General features: G+C 29.7%; 2 protein-coding genes across 6 annotated transcripts; both read right to left on the reverse strand.

The window, feature by feature from the left end:
• Positions 1–1,544: 1,544 nt before the first annotated feature.
• Positions 1,545–5,278, reverse strand: LOC120067793 (RING/U-box superfamily protein). 4 transcript variants are annotated; one of them, XM_039019380.2, is made up of 7 exons: positions 4,717–5,278; positions 3,918–4,333; positions 3,156–3,290; positions 3,011–3,053; positions 2,170–2,226; positions 1,964–2,081; positions 1,545–1,887 (listed from the first exon to the last, which is right to left on the reverse strand). In XM_039019380.2, the coding sequence occupies exons 2-7, from the start codon at positions 4,211–4,213 to the stop codon at positions 1,757–1,759; spliced, it is 780 nt and encodes a 259-aa protein (XP_038875308.1). In that variant the 5' UTR covers positions 4,214–4,333; positions 4,717–5,278; the 3' UTR covers positions 1,545–1,756. The 4 variants fall into 4 exon arrangements, with proteins under 4 accessions (XP_038875308.1, XP_038875306.1, XP_038875309.1 ...); XM_039019378.2 differs by having other exon boundaries at positions 1,545–1,892; positions 4,717–5,170; XM_039019381.2 differs by having other exon boundaries at positions 1,964–2,078; positions 4,717–5,164.
• Positions 5,279–5,562: 284 nt separating this feature from the next.
• On the reverse strand, positions 5,563–9,321 carry LOC120067792 (WAT1-related protein At3g30340-like). 2 transcript variants are annotated; one of them, XM_090308588.1, is made up of 6 exons: positions 8,983–9,321; positions 8,818–8,880; positions 8,615–8,731; positions 7,419–7,824; positions 6,428–6,579; positions 5,563–5,930 (listed from the first exon to the last, which is right to left on the reverse strand). In XM_090308588.1, the coding sequence occupies exons 1-6, from the start codon at positions 9,177–9,179 to the stop codon at positions 5,768–5,770; spliced, it is 1,098 nt and encodes a 365-aa protein (XP_090164714.1). In that variant the 5' UTR covers positions 9,180–9,321; the 3' UTR covers positions 5,563–5,767. The 2 variants fall into 2 exon arrangements, with proteins under 2 accessions (XP_090164714.1, XP_038875305.1); XM_039019377.2 differs by having other exon boundaries at positions 7,428–7,824; positions 8,983–9,318.
• Between the last annotated feature and the right edge of the window lie 10,175 nt (positions 9,322–19,496).

Here is a 19,496-nt window from a genome sequence, read left to right on the forward strand (position 1 = left end):
TAACATACAAAAAAAAGTGTTCTAAAAAACTATTATTGATAGGCCATATCGCTAATAGGAGTATATAGAATCTATGATAGATTTTGTTATATTTACAATTCTTTAAAGATGTTACTATACATTTAATTAATAGCTCTAAAAGTACTAAAAATTACAATTATCCTTAATAATAGAGTCTTATGAGTTACGATATAATAGTTATAAGAATTATCCAACTTAGTTTGAGGTTCTAATTGATTCGAACTCCCAAAGTCAAGGGGGAATAAATTGAAAATCAAAGGAGTCTTAATACAACCGAAAAATCAGACTCTTCTTCCCTTTGAGCTACCTAAACCAAATTGGTGTATGTTGTGCAAAAACCAAAATGAAACAGCGGATTATATATTTATACACTAAATCTCTATGGAACAAAGTAAGTCTTGCAACACATATTCCTTTGCCTCTTTCTTTGATCGATCTGATATCCCATTTCTTATCTCTATCAAAGAAAAGACAGAATCATGTTCTAAGGAACAATTTCATTGGTGTGATTCTATGGTACATTTGGCTCGAGCGCAATAACAAAATTTTCAAAGATGTTGCCAAGAATCAAGCTCTTTTATGGGAGGACATCATCACTAATGGCTAATTCGTGCACTAAATCTAAGTTATTTTGTAATTATAATACTTTTACTATCTCTCAATTGCGAAAATTTTCTCTAACTTCTCAATGAAGCTCTACATATGTTTTCTTTTCCAAACTGAAAAAAGAGAGAAAAATAAAAGATCTTGTGAGAGGTCAAGAAACTCCGTTTATACATGTGTGTATAAGCACGTTTATACATTAATTAACATATGTGACTTTTATACATGTTTATATAAGCATGTAATGCATTAGTCAAAACTATGTTTTTCATTTGTTAAATTCAAGATGAAGAACCGAAATAGATATTTTTTTAAAATTCAAGACTAAAATAAACATTTTAGAAATTAAATTATAAAAAAAAACAAATTTAAAAGTTTAGAAATGAGATTATTGGGCTATATATTAAATGGGTCGTCTAAAGTGGTGTAATTAAATTTAGTGCACTACGGGAAGAAAAAGCTTGTGAGATCAGGGTACGAGGATCAAATCAAGGGAGAAAACCATTTAAAAACAAAATATTCATATGTTTAGTTACATGTTCTCAAAAAGTTTTTTTTTTTTTTTTTCCTAACATACATAAACATGTTTGATTTACTCAAATTTACTCAAAATCTTTCTAGGAATGTCGAATGATGGATAAACACAATGAAATGAAATAACTTCAAATTTGCATTTAAAACACTATGATTGACAAGTCGTCGATGGATTGATTGCCGAATTGGACAGTGGTGGTCGAACAGAGGTAGCCAATGATTGTCGGCAGTAGTTTCTTACAACGGCCATTGAAAGTGTAGTGTGAGGGTATTTAAGTCATTCATATATCATAAAAATTTGGAAATAAATCCCAATTAAACACTCAAGAACACATCCTACAATATGAATTCAAGGGTTTCTATCAAGATAACTTATTTCTCAAATCTTTTTAACGTTGTCAAAACATGATATATTATTGTTTATTACTTGCAATCTCACTAAACATATTTACTGATTTATTGTCAAATTTACACAATATCTAATATGTTTGATCAAGAGGCTAATACATGAAGGAAAAGACAAGAATAAACATATATTTTCACTTTATTTATATAACGTTTTTTTTTTTTTTCCCTTTTGTAAATAAACAGTCAAAGACTATATAGCTGGAAAGTACCCAATAGTGACATTTGATTCCACCCTTTGTGATCCTCTTGTTGAATTCCACTCCTGAAAGAACTCCAACGCAAGTCGAAACACAGTTCCAAGTCCAAGCACCACAATGACTCCTGTTCTTCAAAGTTTCAATAACAATAAAAACCTCGACACAAAACTAGAAGTATAGCTCGATCGACGAAAACATACCGATGATGATATTTACGGGCAATGCGGAAACACCGAGGGTGATGGATATAAGAATATCCAGTAGCAGACCCCCTATGAGGATGGCAAAAGCCAGCCAAAGTGGACTGAAGCAGTGCTGCTGCATCAATAATTATGAACAAGGTTTCATGTTTTCTTTTACTACAAATGAAACAAGCATTTCATCGGGAAACTGAAAGTCTTACTACCCTTTGGGGATCTTGAGTTCTGTAGGTTGGATCAATCCTCCAAATCCAGTAGTTGGTCTGTGCTTATCAAATAAAGAATAACCAAAGTTCAGGTCATTTCGATGCGATATCCATCCATTAGGATCATAAGTTCAATGCTAAAATATACAATTCTAAACTACAATTCTCATGGATCAATAGTTTGAATAATTTATAGGTAGTAACAATACAAAGAACAGGAAACTTGTCTTTCGACCAAAATATAGCACAATAATTTTCGCGCCCCCGTATTTAGTTTAGTTTATGAGTTTGGTTTTGTTCGTATATGGTTTAGTGGGGGAGTGACTCTTTGCCATTTTACAGGTCTCCTCTTTCTTAACATTTCTAGTTCACCTAGAAGAGGAAGAATTGTGAATGATGAACCAACAGTTTTCCTCACCCGTAAGTTTTAGAACTCAAGACACAGTCGTACAATCTATAGAATAGATCCTATTCAAGTATGGTAGTAGTTGTCCTTGCCTATAATTCTTATTTTATTTCATTTCAATTCTAGTAACACGAGTTCAATACGCTGGACGCATCATTTAGAAATATTTACTATTCTACTTCAGAAAGCCTTTCAAAATAAAGGGAACACTCAGAAGCAAAGATTACAAATGAAAATGTCATGTCATGATCACTTTTTTCCTAATGTGGGAAAAGAAAGTAAGAAATGGTAGCAAACGCAAACTAAAACATGATCTTGATCATTAACTAATAACATTAAAACCGTAGACAGGACAAAAATACTGATTCAATATTCATTGAGGCATTTCATTTTATAAGTTCACAATCATCACACCAAGAGTTACAGAGTACCTACACCATGATGTGATTGTGGAGGTGATACATTTGCCGCTACAACCCTGAAAAGCTTAGCAAAATTACATTTTCAAAATGTCCCAAAAGGACGAAACGATATGAGTGTGTCAAGTTAATGAAAGTCATCCTTCCAAATAGCAACTTACTGGCATATCTCACATCTGTTTGATCCTTTAGTACGAAACCAAGTATCTATGCAAGTCCGATGAGCTTTTGCGAGACCGCCTCGACAATTACATCCAAGTTCTATCAAGACTTCCTCCTTCTCTTGCTGACAAATTCTGAATAACAGAACTCAGGCTTAATGTCCTCAACTTCCGTTACAACACATTAACCAGATACTTGAAGCCAATGGTAATTGTGGACATACTCCACTACAATGCAGATTACATGGAAAGACAACAGTGTTTGAAAAAATATTATCTACAATGCACAAAAATAGGGCTTTAACCTTTTCTCTTTAGTCTTTAGTACAACAAATGAGCAGTAGAGACTTGAACTTCCGACCTCGAGGGAAGAAGTAAATGTCGTAACCATTGAGCTATACTCATGTTTGCAATTTTAATCTTACTACGACAATGTACAGACAAATTAAATATATTCCTTCAACTTAAGCTTTTAGATTTTGTCGAACTCTCCTCTCCAACAAAGTCATTTCCTCCCCCCAATTTATACAAATAGATCACATATTTGATTCATGGCCTAACCTTATCGATTTAGTGGTGATTTAACAAACCGCATAAAGTACCAATTTTCGACAAGCAAACTTGGGAGTCTATGTAATGTTTCTTGGATGACCAACGATGAAGGAGGAACTAACTAAAAGGTGATGTCAAAATGAACAAGCAGAAATGAACAGAACAATTGGATGAGCATTTTTTCATGAAAGAGTAGCAATTCAAATGTACCTGCACTGCTCATCAGAGCTAGAAGTGGTGGACAATAGCTCCTTTTTTGGGGAAACTTCACAAGGCAATAATCCCTCTTGAGAGCAAAGAGTCCCAACACCAGGAACCTCAGAAATTGGTTTAGATTCCCCTGTGGAAACAACAATTGTTAATAGTGTATTATCATCACCATCTCTTGTAGAGAGCTCTAACGCCGATGATGATGGCTGAGCAACCCTCTGCTTCTCAAGGTCACCGTCATTGTTCTGATTGGCACCGGTATTGGCCTTTACATCATTTGAATGGCAATCCGACATATCGAAAGGTTCATTCAAATTTCAAACTCCACAAACTTGAATCAATAGAACAACAAAAGTCTTTGACTAACATTCCTGAGCATCATCTATTCATCCATTTGCTCAATTTTCTCTCACACCCTAAATTGATTAGAAAATATCTGCAACTCAGTGTTCATCCCACATCACCAATAAAGAGAAACAAACCCACCAACAAATTGAAGCATAATTTCCACCTACCAAATTTATTTTCAGTCCCAAACAAACGACTAAGACACAAAATAAACAAAATACATTGAAACGATTGCATTACATATCGCAATTGAACTAAAAAACCACAAACGAGACTCAATCTACAAAACCCACCAACAAAATTAAACAAAAATCCCATCCAAGCAAACAAACGATTGAGACAGAGAAAAAAACCCATTGAAGCAATTACATTACACACAGCAAACGAGGTTAAGAGAGCAATAGTAGCAAAAATCGAGAACAAGAGCGAATAGAATCAAAAGGGGTCGTACCTGGGGAGACTCAGATTTGAAGGATTGAAGATTCTACTGTTGAAGCAGTAGAAATATAGGTGAAATAAGAGAAAGGAATAGGGAAAATTTGAACCCCTTTTTCCCTTTTTTTAGGTGAGAATTGAAAAGCAAAGAAAAAATGGGTTCTGAAATTACGTAATTTATGAGAAGAGTATATGAATCCACGTTATTTTTGTAGGCTTTCAACAAACACAAGGATATTGCTTTAGCAACTGAGGCGCCAAATCTCACTCCCACATCGAAAGACACCCTCCAAGATCACCCCTTTTTTCCAAACAAAAATTTAAATTACAAAATTAAAATAATTAAAATAATAAAAAAGACAAATGACAACTTTCTTCTTGAATTATTCCTATCAAATATTCTTCCTTCTAAAAAAAAATTTGTGTTCATTGGGTTTGAAATTGTTATTCTTTTTCTTCCACTTAGTTTCAAATTATTATTATTTATTAGAATAACTCTATGTTTTTTATTTTAAAAAAATAACCCATTTTGTTATTTTTCTTTAATTTTTTTTAATGCATTTAAATTGATGCCAAAAAGGGAAAGGAATTCAAATCAAATATTGACCTATAAAAATAAGAGAACAAAGTCATCGGTAGCTTTGAATTTTCTTTTTTCTTTTTCTTATTTTTAATCAATGATCAAATTATATAATATCTTGTGATGGGACAAATGGTCAATTAGTTTCAACTCACAAAACTTAGTCCTCTCTCTTAAGTCTCTTCACTTTTTGTGTTTCAAAAAGAAAATAATTTTTTTTCTTTTCTCAATCAGAACTTTTTCTTGATATTTAAAAATTCATGTGTATGATGATGTTATATATACTTAACTCGACTAGTAGTTAAATATTATAATGTTTGGTTTCAATCAACATTAGAAGCTTAAACGAGATTAAAGTAATCTCTTTTTTTCGCCTCTATTGATTTTATCCCTCTTGAATAATAACATTGTAAAAAAAAAAAAAAAAAAGACAACCCCATATCTCAAATCTTTGTGATTTCATCTACTTAAATGAAGTCTTGAATTTCTATGGCTGATCTTGTAAATCCTTCATCATTTGGTCTTGAGGAGCATTTGTTGTAGTAATTTCCTCCTCCACCAACACTTTTGAAGCACAGCTCTCCATCTCTTTGTTCTTTCCCCATAGTAAAATGTAGAGTCCAATTATCACAATGATTGATCCCAACAAGCTGTTTCATTAATCAAGATTAATTTGAACATCATGACATTAACAAATGATTGGAAGTAATTTTGAAAATATATAAATCACTATTATTGTGTTAAAAACACGTTAAAACATATCTTAAATCATTCAAAATCAAGTTTTAAAAAGTAAATTACAACCCAAATATTTAAATTATCATTTGAAAATCAATTTTAATGAACTATTTATAAATAAATAAAATCAATCTTAATCAAGGTATGTTAGAGAGGGTTTTTGGAATAGTTAAGATTACTCACAAACATGTCTTAATCACATTTAAAATCAATATAATGATTTACATTTTTTAAATGTTATTTTCATGTCATCAAAGTTAATTTTGGTAGATTTTAAACCTAATATAGATGATTTTTAGCCATTTTCAAATCACTTTCCAAATACGTCATTAATATTGTCTTTTTTCTCTCTCTTTTTTTTTTTTGGAAGAAATGGAAAATTATAATAGATTAGAAGCTTTTTAATTACCTTCCGAGAAATAGTGGCTCGTGGAAGATTGGGATGTCGAACATGGCTGCCATAATTTGAACTAGCGGGCTAAACGCTGCTGTAAATACTGGCCCTCTCTTCTTAACGCACCATGACATTCCCACAAAGCATATCCCTGACCCGATCATCCCCTACATTCAAGACATACTCATTTCTTTATTTTAATCAAATGTATAAACACTAGGTCTATTTATGAGTTTCTTTATTTTCTTATTTTCACAAAATACAAAACAAATTTTCAATTAAGAAAAACTTGAAAATTAAAAATTTTACTATCTACCGTTATGAATTCAAATGTTTTTAGATTAAAAAAATGAAAACATCTCAAAGTAAGGTGAAAAAATAAGTAAACTTTCAAGTACTAAATTGTTATTGATTGGGGAGTAAGAATTTGACACCTGTTTTTTTCTTTTTGTTTTTTTAGAAAGAATAAAAAAGTCTCACCCTCTTCATTCCTCCTTTAGTAAGATATTTTTTGCTGCCCTAGGTTTTTGGTGGATAAAAGCACCCTAAAATAATTCGAAACTTATGTTATAATTAATTTAAGTTCGGTTTGATAATCTTTTTGTTCTTTGTTTTTATTTTTTAAAATTAAATTTATATCGTCTATATTTTCCACCACATCTTTTTTAAATACAATGGTTGAATTCATAATCAAATTTAAAAAATAAAAACAAATTTTTGAAAGCTACTTGCTTTTAATTTTTAAAATTTGACTTGTTTTTTAAATTATTAGTAAAAAAATAGATAATAAATGAAGAAATTTAAAGGTGGAAATAATGTTGATAGATTTAATTTTAAAAACAAAAACAAAAAATAAAATGATCCAAAAGACCTTAATTAACCTATAATCCATTAATTCTAAAAAAAAAAAAAAAAAAAAAAAAAAAACTTGCAGCCAATTTTTTTTCTTGAAAAAAAAAAAAGAAAAAACTTGTATTTTTTATATGATGATCAAAACATCAAATACCTTGCTTACCGTGTACAAAACAGTGAGAATTTGAATCTTTCCAGTAAGAGCCCATGCAGAGAGCTTTGCGCCGGTGGAGAGGCTCAATATGGCGGATTGGACGGCACCGAAGCCGGACATGATGGCGGTGCTCGAGTACTGATACGGATATCTCTTTCCGATGTTTGATTGCAATAGAAACCACGACGACCACAATAGAGTTCCGGCCACCAGAGCAATGCACCCCACCGTCCAACTCTCCGTCGTCTTTTTTAGCTTCGCATCGCCAACGTGTGCAGTGGCATATGAAGCATTCGCCAATGTTGGGCCTCTGTACGTCGTCAATAGCACCGCACCTGAGATGCACACCACCGTCCCGATCACCTTCGCTTTTCCACTGCTACTTTTCAACTTCACTGTCTCCGACCTGTTTGACGAAAATTTCTTAACCTTCATTTCAACCTCTTTCATAACTATTTAGTTTTTATTTTTTGTAATTAGCTCTTTATTTATTATTATTTTTTAAAAAAAAACTCAAGTTAGGTTTTAAACTAAAGAAGAATAGTTTTCAAAAAGCTGTTATCTTAGAAAGATTTGAAAACTAAGGTACAAAATAAAAAAGACCAAATATAATTTTTAAAATTCAAATGATTATAAAATGAAGTTTAAGATGAGGTTTTGAAGCTAAAATTTTTCTTTGAATGAAGAACTTTTTTTAAGGAAAAAAAAACCTCACACAACGGTTAACTAACTTAAATATAGTTCAATCTGACGTATTAGCAACTAAGGTATTTGAGAGGGGAGCTGGACATTTAAGCTTCAGAGTTAAGTAAAGAGTATGAGAATCTGAGAAGCATGAAGTAAAGAAGAAAAAAAAAATATGTGTTCTGGGTCCATGTTCAAAAGGCTGCTGAAAAAGTGAGAAAAGCGAGTTTGAAGTACTGATGAAATCCACGAGTTTTTCAAACGAGTTCAAATTTGACAAATTCACGGGTAAACAGGCTTCAACATTTAAGTCAAATTTTGAAGGGTCTGTTTGAAATGGCTTTATAAAAGTTTGAAAACAGAGGTTGATAACTCATTTGAAACAGACTCAGAAAACTATTCCCAGCATTTTCGAGATCCGAAAAGAAAATTATCTCCGTCCTTCCTTCTCCGATCCTCCTCGGAAACTAGTGAAGCGACATTGGAGTGAGAATGAAAAAGATTCAACTAACCCAAATGGAAGAGCAAGTAGAAAAGTAACCACAGGGACTATGTTTACAAATGCACAAGCGAAAGTAGCAGAGGTGTGTTGAATTCCCAGAAGAAAGCAGTATTGAGTTAATGAAGCCCTGAATTAAGAACACAAATAACAAAATTAATCAACAAAGAAACCAAAAACAAAACAGCTAATTGAGGTTTGAAGTTTTAAACTTACCCAACAATGGCGCTGAAGAACAAATAACAGAGGATTCGAATAGAGAGATTAGCTCTCCCATCTCTGAAAACCCCAAGAAAAACAGAGCAAAGGCAAAATTCATAAACCTCACAAGATCAAAAGGCAAAGAAGATGAAATAAAAAGTGGGTATTTGAAGAGATTACTTTTCACAGAAGTAGGCAATTGGGGCCAAGGAAATGGCAGCAATGGAGAGACGGTAAGTGATGAGAACCAAATGGTTCATTCCATGATCAAGAACTGTCTCGAGCAGAATATTCACAATGGCGAAAGCAAAATCTATGGCTACCATCGCCATCAATGGTTTGAAATCCTCTAAACCCTTCATTCTAAACAAACCCATAACTCCAAAAATTGTCCAACTTTTTCTCTTCACAGAAATTGATCAAAGGAAGGTCTTGAAGAAAAGAAAACAGCTCTCTGTTTTTTTTTTTCTTTTAGTTTCTTGCTCTGTTCTTCTTTTAGAGAGAGAGAGGAGAGTGAGGATGAAATTAAATAGAGTGATGGCAATGGAGGAAGGGGGGCTGATGAGCCTGTGGAATAAGTGGGCACAAAGCAAGATTAAAATTCCTTTAAATCACATCAATGGCTTTAAGCAACTACAACTTTCATATTTGTTTATTATTATAAAAAATATATATATTATTTATTTTATTCAATTTATTCTCTCCTCCCTCACTTTCCTCTGTTGAGTGACAAAATAATTAATAATAATAAAAAAAAAGTAAAATTATTATACACTTAGTTTTTATACTTTGTGATTGAGTCCATTAGGGTTTTAAGATAATGAGTAGAGTTATGAATTCGAAGTTAACATATTGAAATTAGAAATTTTATATTTATGGTACGGAGTTGTATATAGGAAGTTTCTCAATAAATATCTAAATGAGAGGAAAATAAGAGATGAATTTCTTTGATAAATTTGTAAACTTTAATAGTGTTTGACGGATGTTTTCAATTTTATGCTATTTATATGTATATACACACATATATATATAAATTGACATGATATCAATATTATTAGCTAGTCTAGTGGTAAATTTGTCTTATAGTCCCCTTTAGACTCAGGTCAAGTCTCACTCCTTATATTTATTTTTTCAAATTATTTTTATTGAATTATAAAGTCCTTCGTCAACAAAATTTCTGGATCTGCCACTGACGATGAACACTATTGAAGTTGATGAAGTTGAGTTTTTTAATACTGACTTTCTTGTAAAGTCGATGGTACCAAACACCCCTTAATAGATTTCTAAATTTTGAATTTTGTGGCTAATATGTTATTGACATTTTCATAATTTTTAAAAATTAGTTGATCTATTTGATGTAAAATTGACCTATATGCCTTGTAAAACTTCAGATTTTCAATTTTAAGTTATGTGAAATGTGTTAAAACTATTGATACAAAATTGAGAGTTTAGAGATATACTAAATGCAAAGATTGAAAGTTTAATGACTTATCGTAGTATAAAGCTCGTAGATTTGTTGGGAAAAAAAAAGTTAAAAAAATAGAAATCCATTAGTTTATTTTTTTTCCTTGGAATTGAAGGATTATGATCATATCATTATTTGGCTACAATTAATTAACCATTAACCAACTAAATTATCCCACAATACAATCACAAATCATTGAGAAAAAAACATTTATCCTCTTTTGAGTAAGGTTAGGGTTGCATCCTAGTGTAATCCAATTCCATTATAATAGAGCATGAGTTTCCCATTTATTATTTTTTTCAACAAAAAGAACAAAAAGCTTTAATTTGTATTATAATTTTCTTCAACCATACATGTAAAATGAAAGGCATATATACAAAGCTACAAAATTAGCTTTTTCTAAGGGGTGGTGGAGAAGAGAAGTCTGATATATTATTTGATCTCTCTAGTTTTTGGTCTGGCTAAGTTAATATACCTCCAAATTTATATTTAAACATATTTAAAATTATATCTATTATGCAAAGAATCTAGCCAAAGAGAAAAAAAAAAGAACATGTTGCTAGACTAGTGTTTCTTTTTGGAATTGTTAATTTACCCATCAATATATATGTACACTCTATATAAGATAAAATTGCATTAAATTAATAGTGTATTTTATCATATGCTTTATTATCTTCTGTATTTTTCTCCCTTTGTTTTCCCATTTTGTGTCATATCATAACTTTTAATTTTGTGGTCTAGATTTAAAGAGATGATCAGACAACCATCTAAGGAAAATATTAAAAATGAAAAGAAAAAAAACCCACATAGAATAACACATTATATTCAAGTCATAGAGATATATATAATAAATGAAACAAGATATATATTATCATATTGTATTAATTAATATAGGGCTTAAGAAAGAATCCAACTCAACTTTTGATACTCTTTGCATGAAGTCAACAAGGAAGAAAGAAAGAAAATTGAAAGATAAATGAAAGTTTGAGGTTTGAATTAATTAATTTGAGGGGGAAAAAGGAACTCAAGTCCCAATAAGAGACAGAAAAATTAAAAAAATAAAAGAGGGCATTAAAATCTCTAGCTAGAAAGGGATTTGGAAATGGGGGAAGTTCTTTTCAAGGGAGTGAGATTCTATGAGAAATTATATTCCAAGTGGTTGTCACAATGTGTTTGTTGTCAATTTTATACGGTTAAATGTATGAAAGAAAAATTACAAAATAATCTTATATTTATATTTTGTAGTTATGATTCAGCTTAAAGTTTTTTTGATCTTTTATTAATTGTTTACAGTAGTCTCATCAAATAATTTTTTTTTTGTTAACTTATGAAAAAGATCCTTGAATTTTGTAATATGTTTAATAAATACTCTAACACTTTTCAAAAATTGCAATATTTCCTTTAATCTTCCATAAACATTTCAAAACTACCTGAAGAGTGTAAATTCAAAATTGAGACATGAAATGGTGTATCGATGACCTAGAATGTAAATATGAATCACACGAATACTCTTATGCTTTAAGTTTCAAATCTATCTTTAGAGTATAAATTTTTTAGAATTTGAAGCGAAAATTGAGATATGAAATGGTATATCAGTAACCTAGAATGAAATTTTGAATCACAACAAAATAATCTTATACTTTCAAAAGTTGTAATATTATTTATGAACTTTCATGAACGTTTCAAAACTATAACAAAAATCGAGACATGAAATAATGTATCGGTAATTAACTTAGAATGAAAATATGAATCACCATAATGTTTAAGGTCATCGCCTCACCATTATGCCAAGTCTCGATTATTCTTCAAAACTCTAAAGAAATCCTACTTCAAAGATAGTTTTGAAACATTTATAAAAGTTTAAGGGTAACATTGCAATGCAACTAGTAGAGATATATACACGTGGGCAATTTTAAAACAAATGACAAAATTCGAAGGTATTTTTTACAATTTAGACATAAATTTTGAAAATGTAAGAGGGTTATAACAGGAAGAACAATATGTCAAATCTAAAAGGGTAACTGTTGAAAAGAAAAAAAAAAAACATGACAAGTATAAAGCTAAAGCCAAAGTCCCCTGCACTACACTCTAACGTGTAAAGACATTGTTTTAAGAACACTGTTTCTTTTTCATATATAGTTTTTTTATTTTTCTAAAGCAATATTAGAAGACATTCGCAATTCCTAATGTCTCTCCCTCCCTTAAAATAATAATTATTTTATCATTCTCTACTCATTTGATTGATTTTTTCTTTTGCTTTTACCAATGCTGCATGTTGGAGAGTCTATTGAGATAGGGATGATTCTCCCTTTCTCCTTTTTCAGCCCAATCAAAAGCATAGTCTCACGTCGATTAGAAGAAAGAAAGAAGGAAAAAAAAAAAAAAAAATCCAATCTTAAATTTAAAGTGAACAATATCATATCTTTGTCTTCTTGAACAATTTGATTTGAAAATCTTTAAAAAAAGACTCGATACAATCGTATCTAATGGAAGCCATTTTGTTGATATTATCATTTTGGTATTTGCTTTCTCCCATTGTTATATGTTATTGAATAGGTGGTTTCTAAGTCTATTAAATTAGTTTGTAGACAGTTTTTGCAAATATAGGTTCTTAATTTTAGATAACTATATACTAGTCGTTCCTTTAGGTCTCTCTTAAATAAATTGACATAACTACCTTTAATAGTTATCCTAGTCGCTACCATATGAAACTTTCTATCACCACGGCCCTTCTATAATAACGGTAATTTCCAGCTACATCCTAATGCAATTAATTTATTAAAGATATAAATTGATACAATAATCTCAAAGTTTAGAGTTACATATATGAATGAGAAGATTTCACATCTGAATAAAGGGGTCTTGAGAATATAAAAGTATGATTAAGAAATACTTAAAAGAATTAATAATTATTACTTTATGACCATATACAACTGTCTTTTTCAAGTGGTTTAATCATAATGACTCTAAAGTTAAGTATATTTAGTTTGGAAAAATTTTATGTGTATAAAGATGTACATGGGTTAGATTGGATTAGGTTGAGGGTGTTTTTTTGTACCAACCCAAATGTTGGGTTAGCAACTCAAAAGACCCAAATAAAGTCTTCAACCCAACCCAACTCAACTCTTAAAATTCAGTTTGGGATGGGTTAGGTTGTCGAGTAATAATTTTTTTTTCTTTTTAATTAAAAATATGTAAATTTATCTATATTATGTATAATAACTAAAATATCATAAAATTCAAATGTTAAATACCAAATATCTATGATGTTTATTATAAAGTTTAAACAAAAACAAATATGATAACAATTTAAAAAAAAAAATACTAAAATTTCACAAATTAATCAATACAAAGTAATTAAACTTTAAACAAAGAGGAATAAATATATTTTTTTTTATTGATATACATATAACTCGGATTGGATTAGGCCAACCAAATTTTTTATCCAACCCATGACCCAACCCAATCCAACAAAAATAGAAAAAGTTTAATCGAACTCAAAGTATGTGAATGGAGACAAAATCTATTGACTTGTAGGAGTGTTGTTCACTGTTAGAAAGAGTTTAAGATAAGCAAGAATAAGGTTATCATATGGCAGAAGATGTAAAAGAATGCTAGCGTAGGGCATTATATCAGGTTTATTTTTTCTTCTTCTTATTAGTAAAGTTATTGGAGTATGATAGGTCTGGTTTTTGGTGTCAGAGTTGTAAGTATTTACCATATTGGATGAGTATATAGCATCAAGATTTGTGTTATTCTGGATCAGATGTTTTCAAAGTACTCCTTGTTTCTGACCATCCATTATAAATTTCTTTTCATGGTTATCCTCTACTCTCCACCTTCACTTTCTTTCAAAAACCCTAATAAATGTACTCATTCAATTTCTTGCTTCTTTTCTTAACATTGGTCCTTTGTTTTTTTATATTTAACACTTCTTTTGGCGTTGGAAATCACTCCCTCTCTTTCTAACATCACACTCAATTGAATTCAATCAGATACGATAATTAATTAATGTATTTTGGAATCTAATAGTAATAAATTTTTCACCAAAATTCTCTATATTTTTCTTTTCTCTTCTTCTGTTTGGGAATAAAGGAACCAAATTGGAATGAGATATTCCACCCCAAGTTACCTAATTTTAAAAAGAATCACATTCTATTACCCTATATTTATGCTTATTTTATTGATTAAAAAAAGGTAAATCTTCACTAAGTTTGGTAATGGATTAAAAGGTAATTGCATGGGGTTTCCAGGAAAAAAAAAAAAGTGGTTGTATGTCATTTGTCTTTTGAAATTGTTTGTAATTTATAGTTTTGACACCTAACTTGGTCACTAATTAACCATGTTGTTTAATTATGTTTCAGAATCCTTAAAAGAAAAAGAAACAATTGTTAATTCAAGTTCTCAATCTATCTCTTATAGATGGCAATAGATCTAAACACATAATTATATTAAAAAACTATGGTGTTGAGCATATACAACTAAGGTCAAGGTAAATCAATGCGATTTGTACGTGTCAACAAAATTTTTGGAATGAAGTGACCCACGAAATGAAGAGATATGCACATTTTTATGGTGCTTGCTATACGCACTCTGATACTTGAGACAGGTATAGAGTTCTCTCTATTGGAGTCATCATGTTGTATATATATAAGGTTGACCTGATTTTTCGATTTTTTTCCATGGATTGGGCTGAAAATGATTCAACCAAACTCATAAGATTGTTTTCATGCTAAAGGACGTAACTATTTGATGTGGTCTAGCGTCTTTCGCTCGTGGGATGTATTTCTTAGGCCTTAAGGGGCCGTTTGGCGCGCGATAAAAGTAGAGAGTTGAGTCGGTAATTATTATATGGAGAGTTACATTGTCTGTGTTTGGTGAGCCAGAATTGAGTTGAATTGGTTATTATTGTCTGTGTTTGGGGTAAAGTTGAGTTGAGTTGGAATATCTAGTGTTGTTTTTGTAAATGAAATTGATTTTGTTTTTTTTTTCTATTATTAATTTTAATTTTCAACTATACATCTATTTTCCTAACTTTTCTGAGATAAAAACAAAAAAAAAATTGAATTCTTTTCCATTCTCAAAGCATAACAAATTCTATACAAAATATTCATATAAAGAACACAAAATTTTGAATTCAATTTTTTAAACACTCAAATAGAAGTGATTATTTCATTCAAAAACTCAACTTAATCATTAAGTACCATAAAAGTTAAAAGTAATGAAAGGATTAGTGCCATCAAACGAAATTATTGGCATTGTTTTAGATAAAAAGGGTGACACTTAAATGTTAATCTTAAAAAAACCAAAATCTTACCATTTAAATCATAAAAACAACTATTAGATAGTCTTTTTTTTTACCAATTTGTGGAATATGGATTTACCTTTTTCTAAAACCAGTGAAATGATTTTAGAAATATTGATGTCTATTTTTCTACTATTATGTTGCATTAGTGTACATACTATTTAAAAAAAAACTTGAGCCATAATTTTAAATTCTACTATTTCATTAGAATTATGTAATATTCGAAAACATTAAGGGATATGTGGTTTAAAACATATCGTTGAACTTTTGTTTAGTGAAACAATAATAGGACGTCGTATGTAATATTTTTTAGATCTAAGGAAAAAAAATGAAATAGAAGAAGAATAACTAGATCTAAAAGAATAGTTATAGAAAGAAAATAATAAAAAAAAAAAAGAGAGAGAGAGAGAAATGAGAAGTTGAGTAAGAAAAGGGAAAATAAAACCCATATAAATCAGACAAGGAAAGTAATGGTTGGAGTTAGTCGCTAGAGTTGTTGTTGGAGGTGGTTGGTAGAGCCTGGAGTTCTTCGTTGAAGTTGGTCATGCGAATGTGGAAGTCGAAGTTGTTTTGTACCAAGGTGGTTATCGAATTGGTTGTCGGAGTGTCATTGGAGGTGGTTGCCGGAGCTCGGAGTTGGCTGTCGGAGTTGGCCATCCAAAGGTGGTCATTGGAGTATGTCACCGGAGTGTGGTAGCTAGATCGATGGGTAGAACCATTAAAAACCTTAGAGGGAGAGAGAATTGAAGAGAGTTAAGATGAGTTGGTAAAACAACCAACTCAACCCCCCAATATTTAAAGTTGATTGTCAAAAATTGAATTGGTAAAAAATACCAAATCAACTTAACTCATTAGATTGTCAAACACTCCCTAAATGAGTCGTGTGGTTAATAGGTTCGAGCATTTTCTTCTCGACCTTATTTCAATTTTTGACATATTTTGTTAGATTCAAACTTCAAATTTACCTATTAGGCATTAGTAACTTTTCTGGTAAAGTTGTAAAAAGATGAAATTATATTCCAAATTCGATTATTGTTTGGTTAATAAGAAAATTTAAAAAAAAAAAAAAAAAAAAACCTTTATAAGTTGAAGTTTAGAAACCTCGCTCTACATTCGTGAAGTTAAATTCTTACATATATTTGTTTGAATTAATTTTTTAAAATTCAATAAACGTTTAGTTGAATATCAAACCTTTTGTCTTAAGAAAAAATAATAAATGAATTAAAAAATATACTTAAATACATCTTAGATTACATGTACAACCCATTTATTTATCCAACCACACAGTTTGCTACGTGAAAGTCTCTTTTCTCTTCTTTATAATTTTTTTAAATTTTTTTTTAACATAATTGACAGAATAGATACATAAAGATGAGTGTACTCTCCGCATTATAATTGAACTAATATACATTTCTAAACTCTACTAACGGATCAATATGTGTGTATTTGATTTGAAAAATAGCTTACGTAGTCAAGCATCATCAATGCTTCTTTTTATGGGTTGTAAGTACACAACTTCTTTCTCCCATTTATAAAGTAAAATTTTAAAAGAAAATAAAACAAAATAAAGTCTACATATATGTGTGTATATATATATATCAAAGTAAATATAGTTCATTTAACACGAGATGTGTACTAATTACTAGAAGATTAAAGGCTTGAAAAAGGTCGGAGGTTTGAATTCCTTACTCCATGTTGAACTAAAAAGTTATATTATTAAAGAAAATACGGTCAATCCATGTTGGTACTGTGATTAAATATTTCACACCAAAGTACTTGACTATAATTACATTGTAATTAACCACAAGCGAACTCATAATTTTTTATATACACATAGAAATGAGAGAAATCCCTTTAAAATCTCAACTTTTTTATGATGTTTAAAAATAAATAAATCTAAAATGAATTAATAATTTTTTTTAGGGGTATGGATATTGAACTTCTATGTTTGAAGTTCCTTCCTCTTTGTTCGTATTTGTTACTATTAGTATAATTTTTATATAAAATTGTAGGAAATGACTTTCTGAAGTGAAAATTGAAATTGGGATATTTTAAATATAAACGTGATTTAGAAAAAGAAAAAGTGATTGATGATTAGAGATAAGTGATTATTTTAATATAATTAATTGGGGAAATAAAGTTGGAAAAAGACCCAATTGAGTACAAAACTATCTGAACTTTATGAGAAAAAAAAGTAGAACCAATTCGGAACTTTGAGACATTAAACTTTTTTCATCGTACCAACTACCAACCTTTGCATATATGTATGGCAGCTCATCAAATGTACTAATCAATGGAATAAAAAAATTCAATAATATATATATATATAGGCTCAAAATACCATTCATCCCCTACCACATCATTTTCATTGCTTATATATATATATATATAAGAAATATTTGGGTGCATTCCTATTCATCTTTATGCATCAATTTCAATCCTAAAAGAGAAGTAAAAAAAAAAAACTTTTTTTTTAAAAAAGAATTTTTACATGGTAAGTTGTGATTGGACAAGGTGAAATACAAAAACATAGATGTAGCTAGGGATGCACCTAAATATCTTAATATATATATATATATATATATATATATATAGGCCTCTCCACTCAAAATATCATTTATTTTCTTTGCTATTTTCATTGCATCTTTGTATATTTTTTATAATTGGAATTGACATCAATACAAAGGAGCCAAGTACTTTTTTGGGTAATTGCAATGGGTAACATTTTTAGAGTTAATATCTAGGGTTGTTTTTAAATATAGGAAAATGAACCAACTTATTTATAAATATAGCATAATGTCTCTGTCTAGCAGTGATAGGCATTTTGCTATATTTGTTAATATTTTCAGTAATTTTGTCGTTTAAAATAATTACCTTAATATTTAAGTGTATAATAATATTTTAAAAGAATTACAAATATAGCAAGATTTATTCATGATATACTCTATCGCTAGTAGACCCTATCACTGTTTGACTTCTATTAGTAATATAGTCTATCACTGATAGACTCCGAGAGCTTATCTAAATTTTGTTATATCTGGATTTTTTTTTTTTGTATTAGATTATATTTGTTAATACTTTTAAGTCTGATTATTATATTTGTAGCTATCCTTTTTTAAAAATGGATAATGTGTTGTAATAGATCGTATCATATTTTATTTATTTTTAACAACAAATTTTGGATGATATATCAAAAAGATACCTAGATTCGTATGTGCACTTTAAATTATTCATAATGGGAAGAAAACAATGAGAAATGCTCTTAAAATATATAAACCTATAGTTAAAAATTATTTTTAATTTCTAAACTCCTTAAGGTGGTAATTTGGTTCCTAAATTTGAGTTTGTAACGATTTAGTTCTTGTATTTTCAAGTCAAATTTTGTTTAATAATTTATAAATATTAAATCACTACATAATCAAAATTGACAATTAAATTTGATGAATTTTTTCATGATAGGGACTAAATTATGATAAATTTAAAAGAAAATTAACTAAATTGTTACATACTAAAGTTCAAATATCTCAAATTGTTACAAATATAAAATTGCAAAGACTAAATCATTAGAAATCATAGTTCATGGACTAAATCATTACTTTTATGAAAGTTCAAGAACTACAAATGATTTTTAACCTAAAACTATCTTTTAAGGCGATTTAAACATAATTCAATTAGTAAAACACACCTCAATCAAAAGATCAATCTAAAAATAACTGGATTAGTAAGGTTTATCTCGATTAAAAGATTAGAAGTTTTATTATAATACTCAATGATAAAATCTAAGATATTTTCAACATTTTGAAACTTCAACATTTGGGTCCCAACATGATGAAAACTTGTGTCACTTAGAATTGGAGAAACGTGGAGAATATGATCATCTACCAAATCCAAACTCATCATCATGACACAGTTTTTCATAATTTG

The sequence above is a fragment of the Benincasa hispida genome, chromosome 12 (assembly GCF_027475165.1).
Source record: "Benincasa hispida cultivar pf3 chromosome 12, pf3_genome.v1.1, whole genome shotgun sequence".
In the NCBI taxonomy this organism is placed as follows: Eukaryota; Viridiplantae; Streptophyta; class Magnoliopsida; order Cucurbitales; family Cucurbitaceae; genus Benincasa; species Benincasa hispida.